The following is a 26655-nucleotide window of genomic DNA, read 5'->3' as shown; positions in this document are numbered from 1 at the left end:
CTTTCAGCAATGGAATAATATATATAATATATATATATAATATATATATGCAACCCATATGGAAATATCAGCGGGCACCAGATAGTTCACACTTGGGTTGCCCATGTGGGCTTTAAGTGGGTTCTACCTGGGCCCTAGGTGGGCCCCAGCTGGGCCTTTTTTATGTGGGACCCAAGTGGGTCCTACCTGGGCTTGCCCATGTGGGTTTTAAGTGGGTTCTACCTGGGTCCTAGGTGGGCCAAATGTGTCCTCATTGCATTGTTTATTAATTACAGTAGAATATATATAGATAGATAGATAGATAGATAGATAGATAGATAGATAGATAGATAGATAGATAGATAGATAGATAGATAGATAGATAGATAGATATTATAGCAGTGACTGACTGAGACATCGTGTGCGTCCGCAACTGGTTGTGGCCCCCATCAAGTGACCTTTTGACCAATGCGGCCCTCGCCACAAGTTGAGTTCGACACCCCTGTATTAGACAAATGCAATTCTTTTTTACTGTTTGTGTAAAAAACTTTTGACAACTATTGCATTGTGGGTTTGAACTGTCCTTTTTTATGTCAATGATCAATCCAATGAAGTCACCTTAATTCAAGTGGCAGATGCCAAAAATAGTTTTAGTTTATTTAAATTGTATATATAGGGGCATGTCATGTGCTCTACCTGCACAGCCTGTGTGATCTACTGGTAGATCACCTACCTTTTGGGCACCCCTGGTTTAGATGGTGTCATGCTACAAAATAGCTCAGCTTTTAGATGTGAACTTTTCACTATACAGTATTTGAAAATTCTTTATTTATTTTCCTATAATTACATGCCCAAAATAAGGATGCCAGGTTGAAAGTCATGTCACATTTTCTCCATTGAAATCAGTTTGTTTTTGTATGATGAACAGTAAATTAGGCTTTTATTCTCTACGTTCACTATACCATTGCTGTCTACCCTGCACAGTGCACACAGCAGGACAGATTTTCTAAGATGTGTGTTTATGTGTGTAAAGTCACATGTGCATATGTGCTCGCGTTAAACGGCTGTGTGTGCGTGGCTTTGGTCCCGCTCTTTACAGTATGGTCAAAATGGTAACAGCAATGCCCTCCAGGACCACAGCTGCCACAACTGCCTCTGATACCAACTAACCAGGGCAAGGTGTAAATTGTCCAGTTCAGAATGGAAATACACATTTCTCTATTAGAAACCAAGCCATTAGACAAAATACTTCAAATACAATTGTGCCGCTGCATGGTACCTTGTACCACCCACAGAATCCTGCCAGGCTGTGGGAGGCACGTGGTATACACTGTAATGAAGGGTTACTGAAATTGCAATGCAGAAACATCTCCACTGCATGTTTCTCAATTTAGTAAAGTCTTTAAACTGAAATAGTTTCAGCTAGACATAATTCATGTGATTATTTGGGGTTAGTTTTATAATATCCTCAAATCTGCTCCCCTTGCAGGAGGTAACAAGTTGAAGAATCAGCAGTTCCGTCTGAACTGGGCTTGGATCTCTCTGGAGAAGGAGCAGTATGTGGTGGACGAAGGCGTCCGCTTTCTGGAGGTGGTTCTGAAACGCAGGGGCTACCTGGGAGAAACCTCCTTTGTCAGTAAGTACACTGAGACACAATTAATTAAAATGTTTAATTATTTTCTAGTTTTTACTCTTTTTGATACTTTGATAGTGAATTTTAAATGGGATTTCATTAATGTTTGTTTTTCCAATGCAAAATTCATGTCCCTGTAAACCCCGTGCCACCATCTTGACATATGCACACCCGCCCACACGCCTGCACGCCCTCATACTTGAGCGACTGCGCGCACGCCCGCACAAACTTCGATCTCCTGACTAGTAAAACAACCTTTAGGGTTACACAGGTCCATAGCCTTTCACCTTTCTCCATGGGTCAGTACTTAAAGTCCAGTCACACAATGGAACTGAAGGGGCTGCATGTGCTCATGAGAAAGGTCATTCAAAGTTGGTGGACACTGAAGGACACTTCTCTGCAACTTAATCACCCAGTTTTACTGGCCTGAACTAAATGAGCAATAACTGAAGCACGGCAGCAAAAAGAGCTTCTGTAAGAGTTTATGAGTGGCTGGAATCTTCACTATTGTTGGTCATTGTTCCTCGCTACCCTCTATTCTGTCTATATAAATGACACGTTTAAAAAATGACCTGCGGATATATGTCTCACCCCATACAAGGTGATTTAACTGTGGTCTGTATCTTTGTTTTCTCTGGAGCCACTGACTAATGAAATGTCCCTAGAGAGAATGGCCCTTTTTGGTGAACTTTATTTAAGTCTTACATTTTTTCCAGCTTCTGAGTCAGACCATTTAAGTCAATAAAATAGAAAAAATGTCCATCTCAATAATAGCATTAAGATTTGAATCACCATTACAAAGATGGATAATGCCTAGCATGAAAAACAATTAAAGAAAAGGGATGTGATTTGCTTATCTGAGAAGAGATTAAGAGAAAGATACAAGAAAAGAGAAGAGGGAAAATAAATAATTATAAATAACACCCAACATGCATTTTGTGAGCATCTATTGAATTCCAAAAATAAACATGAAAAATAAGGCTCATCCGAAAGAACAATTTCAAACAATCATTTAGACCGGGAACACAGAAAACTTTAGGATTTAGAAGGTATTTTTAGAATCAGCCTCAGGTCTAATATAAATGGGTTTAATTCATTTGGTTGAGACATTGTTTCATTTTTGAATTGTGAGAACAAATGTGAGCAGTCACAGATTGTGATGACATTCGGGCTGTCTGGCTTTCCAAAAGATCAGAGAATTCTCTGATCTTCAAGAAGGCTGGACAACCAACACATGGCCGATTGTGATTGAAATTTTGTATGATGCAAAAATGGGGGAACAGATGAATCCAAATGGCTCGCTCCGTGTTTCTAAACCAGAAATTGCTCATTTGAACTTTGATGATGTTTTTCATCATCTGCCAGTCTAGTCTTCTGTTGTGTAATCCAAACATCAGGCATGGGATCAAAGCCACAACAAAGAGAGAGGCAATACAGAATATCTTTGTCAGGGATATATACCACACTATTTTGCATATGGTGGTCATATGACATTTATATCATCTTTGGTATGTTCCGTACGGGTATGGGTGTGTCACATATATTGTATTATGTTATTTGATTTGATTTACTGTATACCCTGAAATCTTGAATAAACAAAACAGTGAAAAAAGGGATATTTATTTGACAATGACCTAATGTTAAATAAATAATAATTAAAATAATAAATTATGTATTTCTTTATAAATAAAGTGTTATACTTCTCTGTACTGTAGATATAAGAAACTCAAGCTTCTCTCTGTTGTATTATAGAGAGAAGCTTGAGTTTCTCAATGTGGCTCTAATGTTTGCTATTTTGTGAACTATTATGCCCTTTTCTACAACAATCCGTTCATTGCTTTCATTTCAGTTGTGAATTTTAATTAAGAAAATATACACGCGCGCGCACACACACACACACACACACACACACACACACACACACACACACACACACACACACACACACACACACACACACACACACACACACACACACACACACACACACACACACACACACACACACACACACACACACACACACACACACACTGGCTGAAAAGCCCAATGTTTTGTCTTTGCCCTTTGACAAGTTAGAAAGAACAGCAACATTCATTAGTTCTTCGTGGGTATTCTTTGGTGGCTTTCTCTACTGCGGTGAAAGAAACGCAAATCTTTTGATCAATAGGCATGACAGCCTGCCGATTCACGCCAGTGATGCCACCCATCTGCCTCATAGTGCAGAGATGAGACTACGGCTGATCCCAGGCCAGTGCCTTCACATGTAGACTGGGGGCATCTCCTCCAGCCCAGCATTGCATGACTGCATGAACACTGATCAGAGGGCTCCATTGACGACCTGCTGCTTCAGTGGTCAATATGTGCCATGCAGGTGGCACTGGTTTGAAGGCTTGACCTCAGAGTGGCTGTGGTCGTCACGGCAATCCAATCCCCGCTGTTTGAGTTATATTGTGCTCTTTGAAGACAGGTGATTTATTTTGTCTTAGCATACATACATATGAGCAGGGCCTTTTCCCCTCAGGTTATACTTGCATATGAAAGCCCATTTTTGAGGGGCCTAGCCCCTCCTATATCCAACTTTTGGTGTCTCTCCACAAACTTTGTCCTACAAAAACATTAAATTCACATTGACAATTTTACATCATGATGATGTACGATGATAAGACTATTCATCAGGGGTTGACACTAAGGTCTCACAGGCGCTTGCCCGTCGGGAAAGTACAGTTCATGTTCTACTTGCCCAAATGTCCACTTTCCAGAAAAGTTAATCATCCGTTATAAAAAGATAGGTCAAATTTGAATTACCGTTCAATTTAACACTTATTTGTTTTACTTTCTGGGGCTGTGCCATAAAAAATGTCATACCCCAATTTGTATGCCAAATAACTACAGTACATAGCTATGAATATGACTAAGAGTTCACACTTTGAAGTGTACCAACAGTGAAAACAGCATATTATAGTGTAGGTATAAACAGTGCTCCTATTTTAAGTTCCACAGTCCAGAAGACAGAGCCATGTTCTGTTTAGACAGATCGTGGTGTGTTTATAGACGGTTGCGTCCCCTCTCAAACCACTACTTACCTGGTCAGGCAACCTGAAAGCAAACTCCCCCTGCCCGAAAGTTTTATTTACCTGTCAGAGGCAGGTGGCCATGCCCTTAGTGTCAACGCCTGTTCATAAACTAAACTCATATTATTTATTACATTTTCTTATATTTTACTAAAATGTTACTCTCTAATAGGCCTACTATCTCCATCGTTCTTTCCCTGTTCTAAGAAAGCAGGTGGGTGGCTTTTTGAAAACGACCCTGTTATCTTTAATTATTTTAATATTCATTTATTCATTATTTTCTTAACCTTCGTCTTCATTTTGTCATATCCGTGGGCGCCCTATGAGACAGCCAGCTGTTATTAGACAGCTATTGCAAAGCATACCTATTTACACGCACCTCAACAGTGGGTGCAGGGCCAATAAGGCAATAATTGGAAGGAGGTAGGGCCCGCACACCATTCTTTGGTAAAGAATTACTTTATTGAATAAATAAACAACGTTTCGATCTTGACAGATCTTCGTCAGGTCAGTATACTGACCTGACAATAGACAGCTATTGCCCACCCCCTGTCTATGCAACATTTCATGAGGTTCAGTATCCCTGCATGGCAGAAGCCCTGCCAGGCTTGATCAAAAGCCGGCCTAACAGAGACTGTTAGCCTAGGAGACATTATTGTACGCTGCCAATGTTACTTTTTCTGTATGATTTCAAGTGATAATAGTACTTTTCCCCCCTTCTCCTCCCAAAAGGCATTGGCACTGAAGACGGCACGGCGGAGACAGACAAAGACTTCCGTGGGAAATCTCAGAAGCAGGTTCAGTTTAACCCAGGGCAGATCACGGCCACCTGGAAGGTCCGGATCTTGTCCGACGGTGAATATGAGATGTCAGAGACTTTCCAGATCGTTCTGTCTGAGCCGGTCATGGCGGCCCTAGAATTTCCAGACACTGCCACGGTGGAGATCTTGGACCCCGGCGATGGTCAGTAATATTTTCACTTGCTATTAAATGCTTCCATTGTAGTATTTGAAAAGTAGCGCTACCAAAGCACTAGCCTGGAAACCAGACAAATCTATAATGCCCTCGGCAGATTTGGTCTGGCACTGCTCAGTTGTGATTGGATTTCACTCCCTCCGAAGTAGTGAGGGACCAACCAGGACACAGTATGCTTATATGAGGCGGGTCTATCACCAGAAGCATTGTTGTTTTATCCGCATCTTGGAATTGAAGATTCCACACAGAGATTCCAGAGAATATCTGCGTAGTGATATTAGTCTGGCCATGCCAGGCTACCAAAGCACATCCATTTTTTGAACCAAACAGCTTTCATCATTTCCGTTTCCATAGGTCTTCATTAGAGTGAAGAAGACTTTTGGAAGACCTTTGGTAGAATTATGACAATGACAATGTTTCCCAGATTTTAGCATTGGCTATTCATAAATAGCACATATACAAGCTCACAGTGTGTCTCTTTGTGCTAATCTGTGAGCTTGTACATCTGGTATTTTTGAACAGTTTTGAAAAAACTGGTTTAGAAGGCATTTGTAGAAATAGCCTCAGGTCTTCATGGGTTAAGAACCTATTTAAACAGTGACTAAATAAGTATGCCCTGGCCTCCTGCAGCTTCTTTATCTACCGACAAGGCGACAACCCAATTCTGCAAGTTGTGATAAAAGAGCAGTATCCTCTCTGTCCATCTTAGCCAGCCAGGGTACATACAGCAGCACAGTGCTCCACATTTACACCATAGAACGATAAGACTGAAAGGAGAGCAGAACTCTACGGCCTACCTATATGGAACCCAGTGAGAACGAATGACGATGTTCAGATATAGTGAAAGAATGTTTCCTTACCACAGGAGTAAATCATTTCAATTAAATCCACCAGTTTAATGAACAGTCAGCATGATCACGCATATGGCATTCAGCTGATGACAGTGGTGGAAAATTGCTCTGTCAAATTTGTTCTTCAGTTAAAGTACTGGAGTAGGCTACTTTAAAAATACTGAGTTTTGGGCTAGTTGTGGTTAATTAATAATGTACATATTCCTTCCTAAACATGTAGTGAGTCAAAAGTACAATATTTGTCTTTGAAAAGTATTCAAAATTTGTAAACTTTACTTTGTCACTGTCCACCACTGGCTATTGGTTACTACCTTTGTTTCACCTGTTTCAAATTAAACGGGCCCGCCAGCCCAGAGAGCCACCGGCTGGCGGTTGATACAAGAATTGAATAGCTCAGCCACTTAATACAAAATTCTATGTTGGCGTCAATGGCGTGTGGCAATTTGTGGTTACTTCTTTCAAAGATGACACACTGGACAGGCTTCAAAGATAACAGCCAGGTTTAATTGCAGTTCGAATCAATAAACAATTGACTTGTCAACATTCACAGCAAAATGGGAGGTGGTCACTTCTTTCACTATTTCGCTAAAGGTGTCAGCTAATACAAACAGGTTAATTCTAGCTCAGCTAGGGCTGACAGTTAGGATACAGGGGTGGACTTATGATGACATTATGGATCATAATGGCAGACATCAAACTTCTTGACGATGTTGGTTGACCATTATGCTGCATCAACCAACATGGAAGGCGATGGAAGAGGATCTCAACCAGGACATCTTGGCTACTTACCTTTGCAGATGGAGTACATGTCACGATTCAGGACAGGCAGGTGTAGGACCCAAGTGCAGACAAAGGCAGAGGACAGGCAGGTTGAATACAAGGGGGTTTTATTAACCAAAATCAGGAACAAACAAAACACTGGAACACGAGGAAAAGCTAGGAGCAAGGCAAAAATACTAGGAACAAGGAAAAATCACGAGGAACAAAAAACCACTGACAACATTTTACGAACGAACAAGGAACTGAACACACAAGGGCAAACTTATAGACATGGGATAACTAGACACAGGTGAACACCACTGACAATCAACACTGGGATAGGCTGGGGAACTAAGGGGACACAGGTGGAAACATGGGCAATCACAGGACTAGTGAGACAAGACAGGAACAGAACTACAGGGGCAGACAGGAAGGCACAAAACATGACTACAGAATAAAGGTTCACAGTGCAAGGCAAAACTGCAACTAAGAACGAGGAAAAATACAGTGTACAACATCACAGTAACAAGGTAAAACACTAACTAACTAAAACCATGAAACAGGGTACACAAATAACATAACACAAGTCACAGACTGTGACAGTACAGAGTTCCAGCAAACCCCAAAGTGCCTTGGTGTTCGCCTAGATAGGACACTGTACTGGAGTTGAAGCACACATGTCATCAAGGTTATAATTATGTAGTTGCTAGAACAGCAGAGAAACCATCTGCTACAAGGCAGGGCTTAGGAGGCAGCCAATCATGACTAGGTCGCTACTACAGTATGTGATGGGCTACACGAGTGGTGCAGACTCCCATTGGCTTAGGCAGCATTTCAGAGTATACCATTGGCTTAGGGGGCAGTCAATCATGACTAGGTCGCTAATAAAAACGGGCCTGTTGTATGTCAGGTTTCACCTGACAAAAAAGGCTAGAGTTACAGTAACATTATCAAAGTTTGCTCGGAGGTACATTCTGGAGGCAGGGATGAGTACAATACTCTCCTAGAGCTAGTGAAGATCAACGACTAGTAATTGCTGAGAAGGACAAGGTTTCTTCTCATTCTAAAACAAAAATATTATTGATTCAGTTTATTCAATTTATATTCATTAATAATTGAGGGAATTATTTGGATTATTACTGTGTTGAGCTGTCCATGGTGCTTAAAGAGGACATCATGCAGTCCCAAACATAATACCATAAACTAACCTGAATCCTAGTTATATTTTTGTCTCTTTTATGTTTGAAATGGACCCCCAGATGCTGTATACTGCAATATGGTTTTACCAGTGGAGATAAGCAGTGTTTGCAAAATAAGTAACTTCTAATAAACAACAGATATGGCAGAGAATTATATAAATGACTATATTGCTGCTTTGTTGTGATGATTAACATGTTATGTTTTTCATACAAAGTAGCAGTCTCTGGAGAATAATTAAACTTTAAACTGACAGCTACCTGTATCTCTCCAAAAGTTGTGAAATATTTTCCTTGTGCCAGTGCCTTTAATAGACCCTGCTTTTCTTTCTTCTTCTGTTGATAAACAAACATTTTCAATTACCATATGCTGTTTATGATTCATAACATACTGCAAAGTCATTTGAACTCTCCGAATGGAATGAACCCATGTTCCAGAGGCTTATACAAATGTAAACGTTTGTCGGAATGTTTTCACGGTGAGCAGAGAACTTGAATGTATCAGGGATTGTCCCTGTGAAATAGTTCAGCTCCAGTTGAGATTACAGCTATCAGAGAGATTACAATTTAAATTCTCCAATTCAAATGGACCCTGTCCAATTGGTTATTTGTAAGCTATCTACCAATGGACAAATATACACTGGGGAATTTACTGGTGGTGGTGGCTTACGCCAGGGCTCCACTGGGCACGTTTGGGCGCGTTGCGTCTCCGTCGCGTGCGTCAAAAAACGGTTCAATTTTAATGGTGACGCACGCACGCGGCACACACGCGCAACGCGGGCAGTGGAGCCACCCTTCATTGATTAAAAAGGGAACATTCTGTGACGCTGACGCGACGCAGACACGCCCAGTGGAGCCCTGGCGTTAGGAAGTGGACGGATTGCTTTTAAATATAGGTAATTTCTCACTTCGATCAAAGTGCCTTTGAGCAAGACACTTGATTCGTAACTGAGAAGTTGCACATTATGAGAAGAAGATCATGTATTGTAATGTATCGAACGTTTAGAAACAGATATTTAGAACCAATAATCAATTAGATCTTGCTCATGTACTGTAGTAGGTTAACAGAATAATCAAAAAACCTTTTTTTTTAACTTTTACTGTATATCAACTAATCAACATTTCTTATAATCTACTAAATCGATTAGTCTGATTAACCACTTAAGCACTGTATTATAACTTGTTGTAATACATAAGGTACTTATTTTTTTAACATATGTTTATTCATTTTCTTTACAGTACAAAGAAGTATATTCAAAACAATTGACATATATTTTTTACCCCCCACATCCCCATGGCAGCACAAATACAAACAAAATCTTATCACAAAATGTTTTGACAATAATAAATACAGAACAAAAATAAATAAATAATGACAAAACGAAAAATAAAACACATTACATACAGTTAAACAAACAAATACACAATGTCCTTCACAGTTCCCTACCCCCACCCCACAGCTGACTACTCAGTTAACCACTATACATCCAAAGCCTCTTCAATATCACCTCGCTTAATGAAGTCCAAGAACTTCTCCCATATCTTATAGAATACCACAGGTTTCTTCCTAATTACATAATGTTAGTTTCTCATGTGCCAAACTGGTTGTTAAGTTCCTCAGCCAAAAGCCGATCGTAGGGGCATTGACATTCTTCCAACATCTGGCCTGTAACAGGCAAAGGTCGGTCATTATTTTTTCATTACTATTTAGTGTACAATTGAATGGATAAATACTGAGTATACATCATTTAGGACAAAGAGGAACTGGACCTGACGTAATCTGAGAGACATAAGGTACTTCTTAATTGTACAGTACTTCAGTACAGTACTTGAGTAGTGTGGTACCACTAAGGAAATTAGAGGGGGGAAGATATAGGGGCCACCAGTAAAATAGACCAGTAAAAAACACCAGTAGAACAAGTCTTTGCTTGCGGAAGGAATCACGGCACATGCCTGGCTTATCCAGGCCAACCTTTATGATTCATCTTTGCATGCAAAGATGCGGGCAAATATCAGTCGACCTCTATGAAGCAATATAGCGTGTAAGGCCCATAGCCGCCCTAGAGTATGCCTGTTTCATTAATCCTCTCTTCTCCATTCCTAGATAGCATTAAAGTACTATATGTCCCAGCTGTCTATCTGTGTTAGGCTGCATGTCACTCAAAGCAGTGATGCTGAGTATTAATTTAAGCGAGGGACAATGGAAACCCATCCAGGTGACCTTTACAGAGAATTCATATTCATGCCAGTGTGTCAGCTAGCCAGCCAGTGAGATCGTTCTCTGTGATCTAAGCCGAGGTCTGATATCATCATGGCGCCTATACAGTTGCTTTTTCTGGGTTCTCTTCTGGTCTTCGATCTCCAAATGGTCAACAGATCTTCCACAGATCTCTGATCACACACTCGCCTTGACCTAATCCCCATATGAAAATCAAAAAGAAATATTCAAGACCTTTCTGTATCCTAAGCGTGTTAGTGTATATGAATAATGTAAGAGTGATCATTTGATTTGCTTCTTTTTCTTTTGATCCTATATAGAATCAACAGTGTTCATCCCCTCGGCTGTCTACAACATAGAGGAGGATATCGGTGAACTTCTGATCCCTGTACGCCGGAGTGGAGATGTTAGCCAGGAGCTCATGGTCCTCTGCTCAACCCAACAAGGTACACTAGGGACACTTCATGGAATAGTTTGGCTTTATTATTGTCATTAAAGAAATGCTTAGCCCGTTTCAACTTACAGTGTACACAGTACCATGTACCAAACTCCGACTCTTAAAGTGAACAATTAGAACTGGGATTTATGCTAACAGCTAGCCGCAATGAATTTAATTTGCCCCTTGAAAAGGCAGGTTCCACACAGAGATATTAGTCTGGCCATGCCAGGCTAAGTCAGGCTCTAACTGACTCTGTATCCATGCTTTGTGTCACTCCAGTGTCAGCCACAGGCACCATCCCCACCACGGTGCTGTCCTACTCTGATTACATCTCCAGGCCTGACGATCACCACAGCATCCTGCGCTTTGACAAGGGCGAGGTGGAGAAACCCTGCCGCATTGTGATCATCGACGACTCATTGTATGAAGAGGAGGAGAGCTTCAACGTCTCTCTCAGCATGCCAATGGGTGGTCGCTTGGGTCAGGAGTTTCCCGCTGCTAAAGTCATAATTGTGCCTGACATGGATGATGGTAAGATGGCCTTTCACCCAGCATAGCTACAAGGTGAAATATTTAATAGATAGACCTTTATTGATCCTGAGGAAAATTCAGTTGTCATGGCAACACCACAGTAAGGAATCGGATGAAACAAAGATTCAGGTAATGAGAAGAAGTACAGAATAAGTAGTAACACTAGCAAAAATGGGATTACCATATCATTTAAAATACAGTATAAAGACATGACCTATACAGCCTATAAATATACTGTACCACAGGACTGACCTGACCAGGCATAAATAACTATAATGAGCTGTGTATCATGTACTGTATGTACTGTGAGTACCAACAGTAAAAATGTACTGTACATAGGCCTATGCATGTACATCGGCCTATGTAAACTCTTAATTTCCATTTTCCAGCCATTCAGTTTCAAAAAACATTTAAAAAAGAACATGTCAACCCCCGAAATATTTTGATGACCACCCAAGGGGTCACGACCCACAGGTTGAAAACCCCTGCTCTATAGCAATGATTACTATCAGAATACAGAGCATTAACGTTTTAGAAAAGATTTAAAAAAAGAAAATAAACTTTTTCTTTCTTTCTTTACAAAAATATATCACTTATACACAGTTCAAGTTCAAGTGGTTAATACAAATTTAAAACTAATTTTAAGCTCAAATTAATTTCCAAAGTTATACTGTGAAAGTAAATGTAGAGTTAAGTGCAATTGTGCAGTATGCATGCTTTTATTTGTGCGTGCGTGCGTGCGTGAATGATAGAGAGCGTGAATGATAGAGAGCGAGGTTGAGTGGGTATGTCCGCACTCTTTGCTGGAAGGGAAACGCTTATCTCCTATCTGCAGGCTGAGACCGGAGGCCCGATAGTCTTCATATCTCCCTGACGCCTCTTTGTTGCCCAGCACCTCACCGCCGTTCCTTATCGCCCTGCTATCTGTGAAAGCACACCCACTGATTGTGGGCAGGCAACAGTGCAGCTGAAAGATGTGGCATAATTGCTCAACCTCCTTTTTCCTTGGATCACAACTCTTGTGTGAAGCGAGATAATTAAGCCGGTGCGATTTTTAATCCACCATTTAATAAATAATGTTTTAGCAAGGTCATAAAGCATAAGAGGCATTTTTCAAACAGAGTAGTAAAGTCAATTAGCTGTGCATTGATTCATTTCAGATCTGCAGTTCAGATTCGTGGTCTCTCTGGTTAAGGAGACACCTCTGTTACATACTGTATGCTACATTGCAGTTCATTACTGCTGGAATAAGTTCACACATTCATAACGAAAACTTGGTTTGGTGAGCAGCTAATATTTATTGATGTATGCTAAAGGATAATTAAAACTGTGCAGTCAAACTGACTTATGGAGTAACAATGTCCATACTGCATTGAATTCAAACGTAGTCATTAAATAATAGTTATTAACGTACAATTCAATTTTCTTTAGTTTCTGTGTCAATAATATTCATAGATGTTATATTGTAGAATCCACAAACTACTCAGACTGTGTGGTAGCAGGTTCTTTTCCCTCTCTTCTCCCCTCGGACTCTAGGCAGACAAACTTCAAGTGGATTTGTTTGACCTGCTTCAGGAGGGAGGTTACGTGTTTGGAATATTTACTTACTGTAGCAGTGTACTCTGTACTGTGTAACGTGAGACTGTGCTTAGGACCCTTTGACCCTCACTACTCCTGGGCATTGACTCCAGACGGCCAAGACAGCTGCTGAGACAAACAGGTTTTTAATGGGACCCCCCCAGCACCCCACTGCACAGTTCTGTAGGCAGAATGCCGCTGTTTTATGTCCCAAGTGCCAAGTGTTATCAGTGTTTGTCTGGTTGGTCTATTGATCTGATCTTGATTTTTATATAACTTCCCCACTCAGTCACACACTTCGATGTTTAAGTTGAGGGTCAAGGATATTTGGGAGTCTTGGAAAATGACAGCCCATAGATATTTGGAAACACATTAAGATAACACAAGATAAACAAATGACAAGATTGCAGTGGAAGTGATCTCAGAACAAAGGGAAAAGCTAGGTCAATAGTTTACACAGTGTGTATAGAATGCAGGAGTCTTTAAAATGTCTAGACCAATTTCATTGTTATTGCAAAGCAGTGTAGATAATCATACACCGTTTTATCGTGGGGACACAGTTGCTGAGACTGAAGGCAAACAGTTTTATACTTATAATGGGCTCCACTCTATAGAGTGACAGGCAGTTTGCTTATCTCAGCTGTTAAACAATGAAATGTCTGACTAATCCAATTAATGCACCTTTTTGCAATTTGAAAAATCTATTGATTCTACATACATACATTAATGTTATCTCCACTGTGTGAACTCCTGGCATGGCTTCGCCAAACCTACTGTATGAAGACATTATTGTTCACACAATTTATCACCACACAAAAAACAACACGCCATTATTACTTAGGCTGAGAGACAATGCTAACAGTCTGTAGTCAGGTTTATTCCTGTCTTATGTTGCAGTCATGCTGCCTTTGCCTCAGGCTTCCTTAGGCTGGCCGAGGGAAATGAAAATCTTCTTATGCCTATCAGTTGTCGGAGTGCACAAGGCACACAAGGGTGACTTTATATAGAATGAACATTTTGGGAGGAGAATACGGCCCTCTATTGTGGAAACTTGCTTGCACGTACCTTTTTGTATTGTTATCTTATTTTCACATCCTGATTCAGTCTTGTGTCAGGAATTCGAGCACGCGGATGGGGAAGCATTGCCTGAAGCTAGCGCCTGACAACTGTGCTGATTCTTGTTAGAACGGCGCAAGTACCTGAAACCAGATCGACTGTCTCAGCAAACACACAGACACAGACACGCGGTGTGAGGTACAAGATTGTATGATGGCGCCTCCCAAGTTTAGTTTTGATCAGGTGTTGTAGGTGTTTAGGATGCCAGCATCCAAAGAATAAATGGAACGTGAAGAATTGAGTGAAAACGGATGGTGCCAGGGATGATATCCAAATCTCACCAATGCAGGTGATAATGGAATGGTCTTAGTGCAGCTGCCAGTGTAGTAAATAGTAAATATCTCTGAGGGTATAGTGTCCTTTGGAGAAGACCCGTTGTCAACTCCACACAACATGTTTTGATTTGTGCCGCCGCTTTCCTTCCTATTTGTCACCCCCGAAACACACAGATTCTGTGACAGATACAGATATTTGTGGTTTTTAAGTTCCCGATTGAATTGCCAAGACTTGGCTCTGCACACCCCCGGGTGATATGGGACACACGTCAAGTTTGATGTTGATTGGTCGGAAGGTGCCAACAAACAAACAAACAGACAGACAGACAGACAGACAGACAGACAGACAGACAGACAGACAGACAGACAGACAGACAGACAGACAGACAGACAGACAGACAGACAGACAGACAGACAGACAGACAGACAGACAGACAGACAGACAGACAGACAGACAGACAGACAGACAGACAGACAGACAGACAGACAGACAGACAGACAGACAGACAGACAGACAGACAGACAGACAGACAGACAGACAGACAGACAGACAGACAGACAGACAGACAGACAGACAGACAGACAGACAGACAGACAGACAGACAGACAGACAGACAGACAGACAGACAGACAGACAGACAGACAGACAGACAGACAGACAGACAGACAGACAGACAGACAGACAGACAGACAGACAGACAGACAGACAGACAGACAGACAGACAGACAGACAGACAGACAGACAGACAGACAGACAGACAGACAGACAGACAGACAGACAGACAGACAGACAGACAGACAGACAGACAGACAGACAGACAGACAGACAGACAGACAGACAGACAGACAGACAGACAGACAGACAGACAGACAGACAGACAGACAGACAGACAGACAGACAGACAGACAGACAGACAGACAGACAGACAGACAGACAGACAGACAGACAGACAGACAGACAGACAGACAGACAGACAGACAGACAGACAGACAGACAGACAGACAGACAGACAGACAGACAGACAGACAGACAGACAGACAGACAGACAGACAGACAGACAGACAGACAGACAGACAGACAGACAGACAGACAGACAGACAGACAGACAGACAGACAGACAGACAGACAGACAGACAGACAGACAGACAGACAGACAGACAGACAGACAGACAGACAGACAGACAGACAGACAGACAGACAGACAGACAGACAGACAGACAGACAGACAGACAGACAGACAGACAGACAGACAGACAGACAGACAGACAGACAGACAGACAGACAGACAGACAGACAGACAGACAGACAGACAGACAGACAGACAGACAGACAGACAGACAGACAGACAGACAGACAGACAGACAGACAGACAGACAGACAGACAGACAGACAGACAGACAGACAGACAGACAGACAGACAGACAGACAGACAGACAGACAGACAGACAGACAGACAGACAGACAGACAGACAGACAGACAGACAGACAGACAGACAGACAGACAGACAGACAGACAGACAGACAGACAGACAGACAGACAGACAGACAGACAGACAGACAGACAGACAGACAGACAGACAGACAGACAGACAGACAGACAGACAGACAGACAGACAGACAGACAGACAGACAGACAGACAGACAGACAGACAGACAGACAGACAGACAGACAGACAGACAGACAGACAGACAGTAAAACATAATTTCGCACCTTTTAACACCTTTCTCCACTCCATGTACAGACAGCTGTCCGCAGAATGCCTGCTGTTTTCCCATGGGTGGAGAAGCTACAGAAAAATGTCCACATCCTTATATTTACAGTATACTATTCGCCTTGAAAGCGATGAGTACAAGAAAAACTTGTCCTTTCATGCAGAGGTAATTGCTGTTTAATATAGACCGAATTGCCTGGGCATCCGGAGGAGGTTTTGGTGGCTCTGGCTGTAAAACATGAGAATGCTTGTACAGCAGGATTAGACTCATGTATTTATGGTCTTGTGTCAGTTGCCTGTAAATTTGGCTCTGGTTCTAAAGGTATGATTATTAGTGGGTTTTAAACGTGGGGCAGGTCCAGTCTATGTACTCTGGATGAGGCTGCAGCGAGGAGGCGCCCACAAACCCTGTCATTATGCCTCACCTGGATTCCATTTCATTCTGATAAGAACAGATGTGTAAAAATATTAAGCAGGGGGCTGTTTATTTGTATCCATGTTATCAAGTCATTTATTTCTGAATCTAATTTATTAATTAAACTCTCTCTGATTAACACCATGACGTAAATCACCCTCAAGTTCAAGTGCATGGTCATGTGCCCGTCAAATTAGTGCTATGAAAACTGATCGCATCGCTCTACAGCCTAGAGGCGCTTGCTGACGATGGGCACATTTTATTAATGGATTAAATAGGCCCGGACCTGTTAAAGGTTTCCTCAGAGACAATTCTCTGTTCCATACGTAGTCGTCACAGTGCACTTCTGCTGCAGAGGTAAGATTTGTTTACCATACACTGGACAGAGCAGCTACTGCCTGGGTCTCTGTTGAATCTCCCCATTAGAAATCACTTAGCGCTGCAGTGGGAACGGCATGCAAAGTTCAAGTGTGATCAAGCAGCCAGTCAGAGTGTAACAGTCCCCTCAGGGATGCCTCTGTCTCCCTGTAGTCTGTAACGCTGTGCTTTATATTCACACATCTGCAACTGTATAAAGACAGTGATCCCCCCATCTTCGCTATTATGGAATATTTTACAACCTACAGTACTGCAAAAAGTGCAAATGCATGAATGGTATATGTATATAAAGAATGTTTATTGCCCATTTATATGGCTTGTACCTTTAATCATTATGATTGGTACCTAGTTTGTTCTGGATATAGAAAGTTAACATAATCACCAGGTCTGAATGTAGTTAATCTGCTTGCATCAACCACCTTTCCTGGTAACCCTAGAAAGACTGCGTTTGCAGAGGTCTTGGCTGTGCTGGAACAACTCAAGAGCCAGTGGTTTACCTTTCACTTAATGGGCCGTGGCTCTTTGAAGGCCACTGTTTGTGTGCTGCACAAGCCTTATCTGATTACTGGGCCAATGCAACAAGGCCTGAGCTCTTGGCTGCCAACCTGAGGCTAGCAGATCTGATTACTGCACGGAGATCCAGTGAAGGCAGTCAAAACCAGCTTTGTTTGGCTTGTCTGTGGGGACAAATGCTGGCAGCTGCATGCCTCTTGATGCAGTATTCTTTGTCTTTGGCTTGTTCTCAGTGCAGATTAAAACATAAGAGAGTTTGCCCTTTGCCTGCACTTGGGGGGTAATATTATTTCACACCAGGCACTGATCGCTACTTTCAGAGCCGCAAATCCCAAGGCTTTGCCTGAAAAGATTGTTTTCCCTTAGAGCATGTCTCCTCTTGCAAATATAGAAATGCTTGTTTCATTGTAGAGTCCATCAACATATGCCTTTGAGTCCAATATCATTAGTGACTCGGATTACTGAAAGGGATGCTGTCATATTTCAGACTGAGCAAGTCTTTTGTTTTGAGATGTCAGTAAGTAATCATATGTCAGCACTGTTGGCCACCCTCTTTTTACAAAAATGTATTTATTTATTTTTCAATCGCTTATATTTCACTCTCATCTTCTGTGGGCAGATAATGTATCGTCCCTGGAGTTAAAGTAGATTTGGATTTGTTGAATGCATTTACATTGCTTAGCCACACAATCCCTGTTTTGTTATTATCTACAGCACATCCATTACACACTAAAATGTCTTCCTTTTAAAATGCATATAGTTGCTGTCAGGAGGAAACCACCTAATTCCATGTTTGAGGTTTTTGTTTTTTTTGCATAAATCAGTGCTATTATACACCCTTTATGTGTGTGTAAAAAGCGCTTCGGACAAAACCTCTTAACTCCATTGGATCCTCAAACTGTCTGCTGAAGCAACTAACTCCACCACCTCTCATGGAAGTATATTGACAATATATAAAGTCACAACACCAACTGTGATGAGGCAGGTTTTGTTTTCAAAATATACGGTTTTCTTCATTTTCTGAAAAACAGCAGAGATACTCCTAGGGCCCTATCTTGCGTCAGAGGCACTAAATCTGTAATTTGGGGGTTTAGCATTGCGTAAGAGGTGTTCCCCCGTAACAATTGCTATCTTGTACCCCGGCCTAAAACCTTAAAACACCTCCGCTACCTGTTACAATAATGAAACCAATGCCGTGCTATTAGCTTTAAGAGAGGACTGCGCAATCCATTATGCGTTATCCATTATCCCCAGGCCATACCAGTGCAATGTTGCCTTACAACACGTTTACGGCCATACCCCACTGGCAAATATAGGAGTCGGCAAAATGTATAGTTTGTGGGTTGCGTGGCCACAAGATACCGTTTACGGATAGCGGAAGGTTCTAAACCCACTATACGCGGGTAGGCATGGCATACATTAGGGCCCCTAGTGTTCATACTCCATACTCCAATGTTTTTGAACCCCTGAAACACTGTTTTTGTTTGAAAATTCCGCAACTGCAATTTAGTATGGAAAGGCAGAAACTGAGACTTTTGAAAATGGTAATGTCTGGAGTATATTAATGCTTTGATAAAATATACCTTTAATAACAAATTCATTACAAGAATATTTTCTACTAGAAAGTGGTTTCACGAACAAGGTGACTTAGGTGGTTGCTATGCAAGTTTTGCAACATTTACATTCACATTAAATGTATCATGCAGCTCTGCCTGTTGTCCTTGCTAATGTTTTATTATACGTAGTATACCGTCCAAGAATTGTTTTTAAATAATTGTATACCGTCCAGCAACCATCCAATAAAGCATAGCTGATACCCAGGAGGAGGGGCTGGGGGCAACAAGAATATAGAATTCAGTTCAAATAGCCTTTTTCATGTGATAATGCGGCATCCTGAGGTGAAGTCTTATGTGTGGATATTGTCTTGAGGTGGTAATGACCATTGGCCATTAGAATTTTTATCTAATTAGCACATAAACATAACTATAGAGCAGTTATTTCATTCGGTCACCACACGCGAGTGTATATACACACACATGCGTGCTGTCCTGTGTGAGAGAATAATTATAAAAACACACCACTGTTCCATTGTCATGGAAACCACATCTCTGCCTACAGCCTTTGCCAATCACTTCATTAATTTATTCTGTATACGGTCCAAAGTATCTCTCTAAAGGCACATTCCTATACTTGCAAATCTGTAGTGCCTGTTAGTACCCTGGAATTCACAACAACGATACAATGATATGATAGTTTTTTTAATTCCCTGTGTCACTAATTCATGGCCAAAACATAGGCTGTGCACTGTAAGATATCTCCCTTTTGCCCTATTGGTCCAAATTGCTGGAATCAAGCTAGCAGTCTTCATTTTCAATACTGCTGTGTTACTGTATTTGCTGACTATAATGGGAGCATATACTGAGGGCCAAGAAAGAGCTTTCACAGCCAGCATGACCTACTGTACATTGTTGAGACGAAACAGATATATTGGAGGTAAAAGAGAATAACAGTGGGGGAGTTTGGCTGCATTGGAATCTCAGCTCATAGTAGCACTAATTGCAGTCAGGCAGGCCCAGACTGGCACATCAAGCTCCACATCCCCCAGCCCTCCTGTCAGGCCTCCTGTCTGCCTCTCAGACCAACTACACCAGGCTCCCCCAGTAGAACACAACTCTGCCTTCAGGTCCCTTTTTGGTGGTTTAATACGGATGTAACCGACCGCCCTCCTGAATGATTCATGCCGGGACGTTTGAAAGCCTTATTTAAGTGCCGGAATTACAGTGTTGACTGCTTGCTCATTTAGTCCTGTAATCAAGGGTAATCGCTAGGAAAATGCTAGCTGTTACAAATTCAGTTCAGTGATTATATCAGGCATCCTGGCATCACGTCGTGAAACAGACTGCTGCACTGATGATTATGCATCACATCTTCCTGTGTGCCCCCCACCCACCTGTCATCCTCTCCCTTCCCCAGCTCCTGTCTTCTACTTTGGTAACACAGACTACCATGTGGATGAAAGTGATGGCTTTGTGGAGGTGCAGGTCTGGAGGACGGGGACGGATCTTTCCAAAGCAGGGACTGTCACCGTGCGCTCCAGGAAGACAGATCCCGTCTCTGCCGAGGGTAGGTGTCTCTGTACTATAGAGCCTGACCGATATATCGGCCGTTATGTGACCTTTTTGATCTGTATCAACAATTATGAAGCTGAGGTGTCCCAATAAAACCTTTCAAACTAGGGTCCATATTTTGGGCATGCCATTATAGGTGAAACATTACAATTTCCCCAAATAGTTTATCTACAAGGTCACAACAATGCAATATGTCACGTTGCAAATCTTAGTTATTTGTGTTTATCTAGTACGCTTTTCAAATTGATTGAAAGATTTTGCACATTTTCAGTGGTCTAGGGTCTAGGACAAGCATCAGACCCAAAACGATGGCATCGGTCGAGCTCTACTCTGTACAACCCCCTTCTTTTTCTGACAGCTTCTGTAGTCAGAGCTTACAAAAAATTTAAACCACGGAGAACAATAGACTTAAATCGTCACTCTGTCCCACGTTGTTTTGCGAGCTCAAGAGCCCAAGGAGTTGTTAATGCTGGATTTGTTGGATGGTTACATGACCTGGGGAATGTAAACATTCTTTGAGGGGTAGGGGGTGGAAGTATTGGAAATACAATGTTATGAGCTCTAGGGATGAAGGTGGTTTGAGTGAAGGCAGAACCATAGGTATGCATACTGATTGTCCCACATGCAGGCTCAACATTTGGACTATATAGGTCTGAAGCCGAACTCCTGACATCTTCCCTACAGCTTCTTTAATATTCCCTGACCACAGGCGGTCCGCACCATTTGTCATAGCTTACATGCTTCCGTTTGGCCTGTATCCTAATTAAGTTAAATAACTATAGAATCTTAAAGGGGCACGTGGCACAGTCGGTAGCTGGGTTCGATTCCCGCTGTGGGCACTGGGGGTGTGTTCTCTCTTCCGTGTCATCAGTGCGCATACCCGAGGCGGTGTTGGCGAAAGGGCCTTTCTGTGTGGAGATTAGGCCCTAGGCGACTTGAGCACTTAAATTGTGAGTTTGTCCACACACAAATCACGATTGCATGGGTATCCAGTGTTGCTGCACAGAAACATGTCAAGCTTTCCCAGTTGCACTTGTCTACAGCCTGCCGCCAGAGGGAGTTGCAAAATGGGTTGCAAAGTCATGGGATAAAACAACAACAACTATAGAATCTCATCCAGTATGGAAATGGACATGTAGCTATGATATGTAAATACATGAGAAAAGCTACCCACGACCACACTTGTCTGGTAAATTCCCTGTTTACAGCTGGGCAAAGTATGACAATATTTTATCTCACTGCTCCCTTGATGATGTAAGACATTTCAACTATTCTACTATAGGTTAGAAAGTGAAATTTCATCAACACGTAGGGTGTTTCCTTTCATCTTGATCACAGTCACACATGAATTATAAAGTAACGTGAAGCGTGCTACTGAATTAGGCCAAAGTACTGTAGGGAGCCCATATTTTGTACTGTGCATTGAATCTCATAGAGATCCAGCCCTTTCAAACATGCTTTGTGTTGCAGCTGGTCTGGATTATGTGGGGATCAGTCGGAACCTGGACTTTGCCCCAGGTGTCACCATGCAGACATTTCGTGTCTCCATCCTGGATGACCTGGGCCAGCCAGTGTTGGAGGGGCCAGAGAAGTTTGAGCTAGTTCTCAGAATGCCCATGAATGGTATCCTGGGGGAACCCAGCAAAGCTAACATCTTCATCAATGACTCAGTCTCAGACTGTGAGTATATACACCTAATACAAATAACTGGTCACATCGATTGATCAGTGCATGTGTTGATTGACTGAGCTTGTTCTGTTTGTTTTTTTAGTGCCAAAGGTCCAGTTCCGGGATGGTATGTACATGGGAAATGAGAATTCAGGGCAGATCTCAGCTGTTGTATACCGTAGCGGAGATCTAAGTTACAAGTCAACTGTGCGCTGCTACAGCAGACAGGGAACAGCCCAGGTCATGATGGACTTTAATGAGAGACCAAACACAGAAGCCTCCATAATCACCTTCCTGCCAGGTACTGGAATGTAATCCGAAACTTGTTATTTATTCATTTTTGAATGGTTGCTTTTATTTATTTATTTATTACTTGTCTATTATTGATAGCCCCATATCCCACGGGTGCAAAATGTCTTCTATAGCGAACATTTGCTGTGTCTTTCCCCTATACTCTCTATTTATATTAGTGTCTATGTTTATATGTCATGCCATTATTATTATGACATGATCAGAATAGGGATGCTGAGGTTCATGTGGTTAATATACTGTACATGACCCTACTTTTTCATCAGGGGAGGTGGAAAAGCCTTGCATGCTGACACTAGTTGATGATACAGAACATGAAGAAGAAGAGGAACTCCGTCTGGTGTTGGGAAGCCCCAAGAGTGACTCTCCGTTTGGAGCCTCCATCGGCGTGCAGAATGAGACACTCATCAAGATAAAGGATGATGCAGACAGTAAGAATTATGCTTTTGTTGAGAAACTGTTATGAGACTGACAACATTTCTACTACTCTAAGCATGATACAAAATCAATCTGCTTGGGAGTCATTGTTTGTTCTGTGCATTCACAGAGGCCATTATCAAGTTTGGAGAGACTAAGTTCAGTGTGAATGAGCCCCAGGAAGGAGGCCAGGTGTCGGTAGTGAAGATCCCGGTGCTGCGTGTTGGGGACATCTCCAAGGTGTCTGTTGTCCGTGTTCACACCAAAGATGGCTCTGCTACGTCTGGAGAAGACTACCACCCAGTGTCTGAGGGTAAACAAACGTGCATTGGCACATCAATCTCCATTCAATTGACCTATAGCTGAGCCCCTCCCCAAACTGCTATGGTCCAATCACAGCTAAGCATAACATGGGTTAGAGAGTCTAACCGTTAGACAAACCTCTCCACCAATAGTTTTCCTATATGATAAAACATTGTTTACAAAAGAAATGCCAGGCACATATTCTTCCTTGTGCATATGGCAGACCTTGTTGACTGATTTGGAAGAGATTTTGAAGGTCCGTTTCCTAAAACGAACGGGTATTTAATGTGTAAAATCCATGATATTTACATTGGAATAAATGAGCCCGGCTGGAAAGTGTCCAAGTGGGAGTGTCTAAGTGGGAGAGGGCAGGGCATAGCTAAAGGTGAATTCAATTCAAAGGATCTTTAATGGTATGAGAAAACATACGTTTAAAACAGTTTAAAATGGGGAAAGTATATACAGTTGGAGGGGGTACAGAATTTTGTAAACAGAGCTATGTCACATTGTGTTGTTATATACGTGTTGTTATACAGCTTTTTTGAAACAAACACTTTGGGACAAATAGCAGCATTTTTCTCAAGACTATTAATTAATCTCAGTCTTTGTGTTGCAATGGTTGAATACAATTCTGTGCCACCATCAGTATCACAAACATCTGTGAAACCTCCCGCTGTGGGGTGGCCATAGCAGAGTGGTAGGTAGGCTACCGGGTATTCAGAAGGTCAACAGTTTGACCCTTGGTTCGCCCATCGAAGTGTCCTTGAGCAAGACACTTAAGCTTGATTTATGCTTTGTGTCACACACTGAAATTGGCTATATTCTGTGTGCTACTGTACATCCATGTGCAACTAAGCATAAATCAGGCTTTAACCCCTATAACAGCTTCCCTTTCCTTTCTCTTTCTCTGCAGAGATTGTGTTCAAGCAAGGAGACACGGTGCACTATGTGGAGGTGGAGATTCTGTTTGATGGAATCAGAGAAATGAGGGAGGCGTTTACCGTCCACTTGAAGCCTGACGAGAACATGGTGGCAGAAACCAAGGTGCATGTTCGGACTCTTCACAGAGTCGGATTGAATTTGTCAAGTATTCCACTAGCTTGCAATCACAAGGCAGCAGAGAATTGCTTAATTAATGTTATCTTGTTCTCTTGGCTTGTCAATCAACAGATGAGCAAAGCTATAATATACATCGAGGAGACCAATAGCATGGCAGATGTCACCTTCCCTTCAGTGCCCTTGGTCGTGTCTCTGTTACATTTTGATGACACGGATAAGACCAGAGATTCCCACCCAGTGGCTGGATACCCTGTCATTTGTGTAACCGTAAGTCCCAATTGCCAAACCCAATACAGAATGATGTTATTTTCATTCATGTTTTATTCAGAGAGGCTCTTTCCCTTTTATCAGCAATTCCACTACAGATACTGAAATGATTTTAATGAGTAGCACTGAGGTAATTGTGCACGCATTGCTCCAAAAACGTACTCCCGTGAGGATTCAACTGTGTTACAGAAATAGCTTTGGTCATCAGAGCATATTCTTGCATGTTTCACCCACAATCATTATTTCCACTCTGCTCTCTTCTAAAGGCCTGTAATCCCAAGTACCCAGACTTCGACAAGACGGGCTCCATCTGTGTGAGTGAGAGCATCAACAACACGCTGACCCGGTACCGCTGGCTGGTCAGCGCCCCCACTGGCCCAGACGGTGTCACCAGCCCCATGAGGGAGGTGGACTTTGACACCTTCTTCACTTCTTCTAAGCTCATCACTCTGGACTCAGTCTACTTCCAGGCTGGGTCCAGGGTTCAGTGTGCTGCCCGGGCAGTGAACTCTAATGGGGATGAAGGTCTTGAGCTCAGCAGCCCCATAGCGTCCATCAGCGTTGAGGAGGGTGCGTGCGCTTCTACTCCCTTCTCTATCTTCAAACACAGTTTCATCCCTTTCCCTCTGTAATGGGAATGACTCAGTGTTGATGGCTCGAGTTCCGTTTGTATCTCTGCACCCCTGCCCTGTACTTCAAAACATGAGAGAGATGAAAGAATTTGCTTTGGTCGACATTCATTAAAGAAAACTAAATGTTTGATGTGTTCTCATGGCATGGTTGCAGGGATGTGCCAGCCTCGTGTCATGGGCACAGTGGGAGCTGAGCCCTTCTCTGCCAGGTTGCGTTACACCGGAGCTGAGGATCCAGATCACCCCAACCTCATCAAGCTAACTGTCACCATGCCCCACATTGATGGTGAGAAACACAGATTGCTGTATGATGATAATTTTTATTACTGTGAGAAGATAAATAGTGTCATATCCATTGAACACTGTGGTAGTTTAACCACTTACAGTAAAGCCTCTATAGAGTCTACTCTCTATAGAGTCTATGCTATACTTCACTGACCGGTGACCCCCTGGCGTCTATACTTGGTCGCACCCTTTTCTCCCTCTACACTAACACGCAGAAAATAGCTGATCTACAACGTGTTAGGAATTAGGATGCATTTTGAATTTGGAGATTATATATGCTATTTTTATAGCTATTAGTATATTTTAAATGTTTGGCTATTTATGTAGAATGTGTACCTAGGACATGCCTACTTGCAGAGAATCAGGACGATGGGTTTCATGTGGTTAAATGAGCATGCTGGCTTCATCTAATGTGTGTCGTACTATATGAACCTACCTCGTTCCAGTTCCTGTAACAGTGTAACACCCAGGCTTTCACGGTCCATGGCCTCCATGTAACTGCTGCGCTTATCTTCCTTCTTTCCCAGGTATGTTGCCTGTAGTGTCCACGCGGCCAATGTCCAACTTCGAGCTGACATTGAGCCCAGATGGCACACGTGTCGGTAACCATCGCTGCTCCAATTTGTTGGATTACACTGAAATCAAGACTCGCTACGGTTTCCTCACTGAAGCCAGCAAAAACCCAGAGGTGATAGGGGAGACGTCACCTTACCAGTACAGCGCCGCCCTCAGGGGATCCAGTGCACTGCGCTTCTACAGAAACCTCAATCTGGAGGCGTGCCTTTGGGAGTTCACTAGTTATTACGACATGTCAGAGCTGCTCAGTGACTGTGGAGGCACGATTGGAACTGATGGACAGGTGAGTAGAACCCGCCTCTCAGCTTCAGATTATCCCTGACACGCATTGTCAATTCTGGTGATGTGATGTCAATAGTTAGCTCACT

General features: G+C 42.3%; 1 protein-coding gene across 1 annotated transcript in view; it reads left to right on the top strand.

Moving 5' to 3' along the window:
- frem2b (FRAS1 related extracellular matrix 2b) overlaps positions 1 to 26655 on the top strand; it is a 68014-nt gene that overhangs the window by 29709 nt on the left and 11650 nt on the right. Inside the window, exons 3-16 of the mRNA XM_080772484.1 lie at positions 1469 to 1615; positions 5419 to 5649; positions 11006 to 11131; positions 11404 to 11655; positions 20617 to 20766; positions 22242 to 22451; positions 22543 to 22740; positions 23015 to 23179; positions 23296 to 23478; positions 24382 to 24512; positions 24639 to 24794; positions 25061 to 25364; positions 25581 to 25712; positions 26239 to 26570. Of these exons, the coding sequence (XP_080628610.1) occupies positions 1469 to 1615; positions 5419 to 5649; positions 11006 to 11131; positions 11404 to 11655; positions 20617 to 20766; positions 22242 to 22451; positions 22543 to 22740; positions 23015 to 23179; positions 23296 to 23478; positions 24382 to 24512; positions 24639 to 24794; positions 25061 to 25364; positions 25581 to 25712; positions 26239 to 26570 (2717 nt within the window). The remainder of the gene's footprint in view (positions 1 to 1468; positions 1616 to 5418; positions 5650 to 11005; positions 11132 to 11403; positions 11656 to 20616; positions 20767 to 22241; positions 22452 to 22542; positions 22741 to 23014; positions 23180 to 23295; positions 23479 to 24381; positions 24513 to 24638; positions 24795 to 25060; positions 25365 to 25580; positions 25713 to 26238; positions 26571 to 26655) is intronic.

Source organism: Protomyctophum bolini (assembly GCF_963924005.1).
Source record: "Protomyctophum bolini genome assembly, chromosome: 9".
Lineage (NCBI taxonomy): Eukaryota > Metazoa > Chordata > Actinopteri > Myctophiformes > Myctophidae > Protomyctophum > Protomyctophum bolini.
The sequence above is the reverse complement of the archived record's forward strand: the minus strand, read 5'-3'. Positions and strand labels throughout refer to the sequence as shown.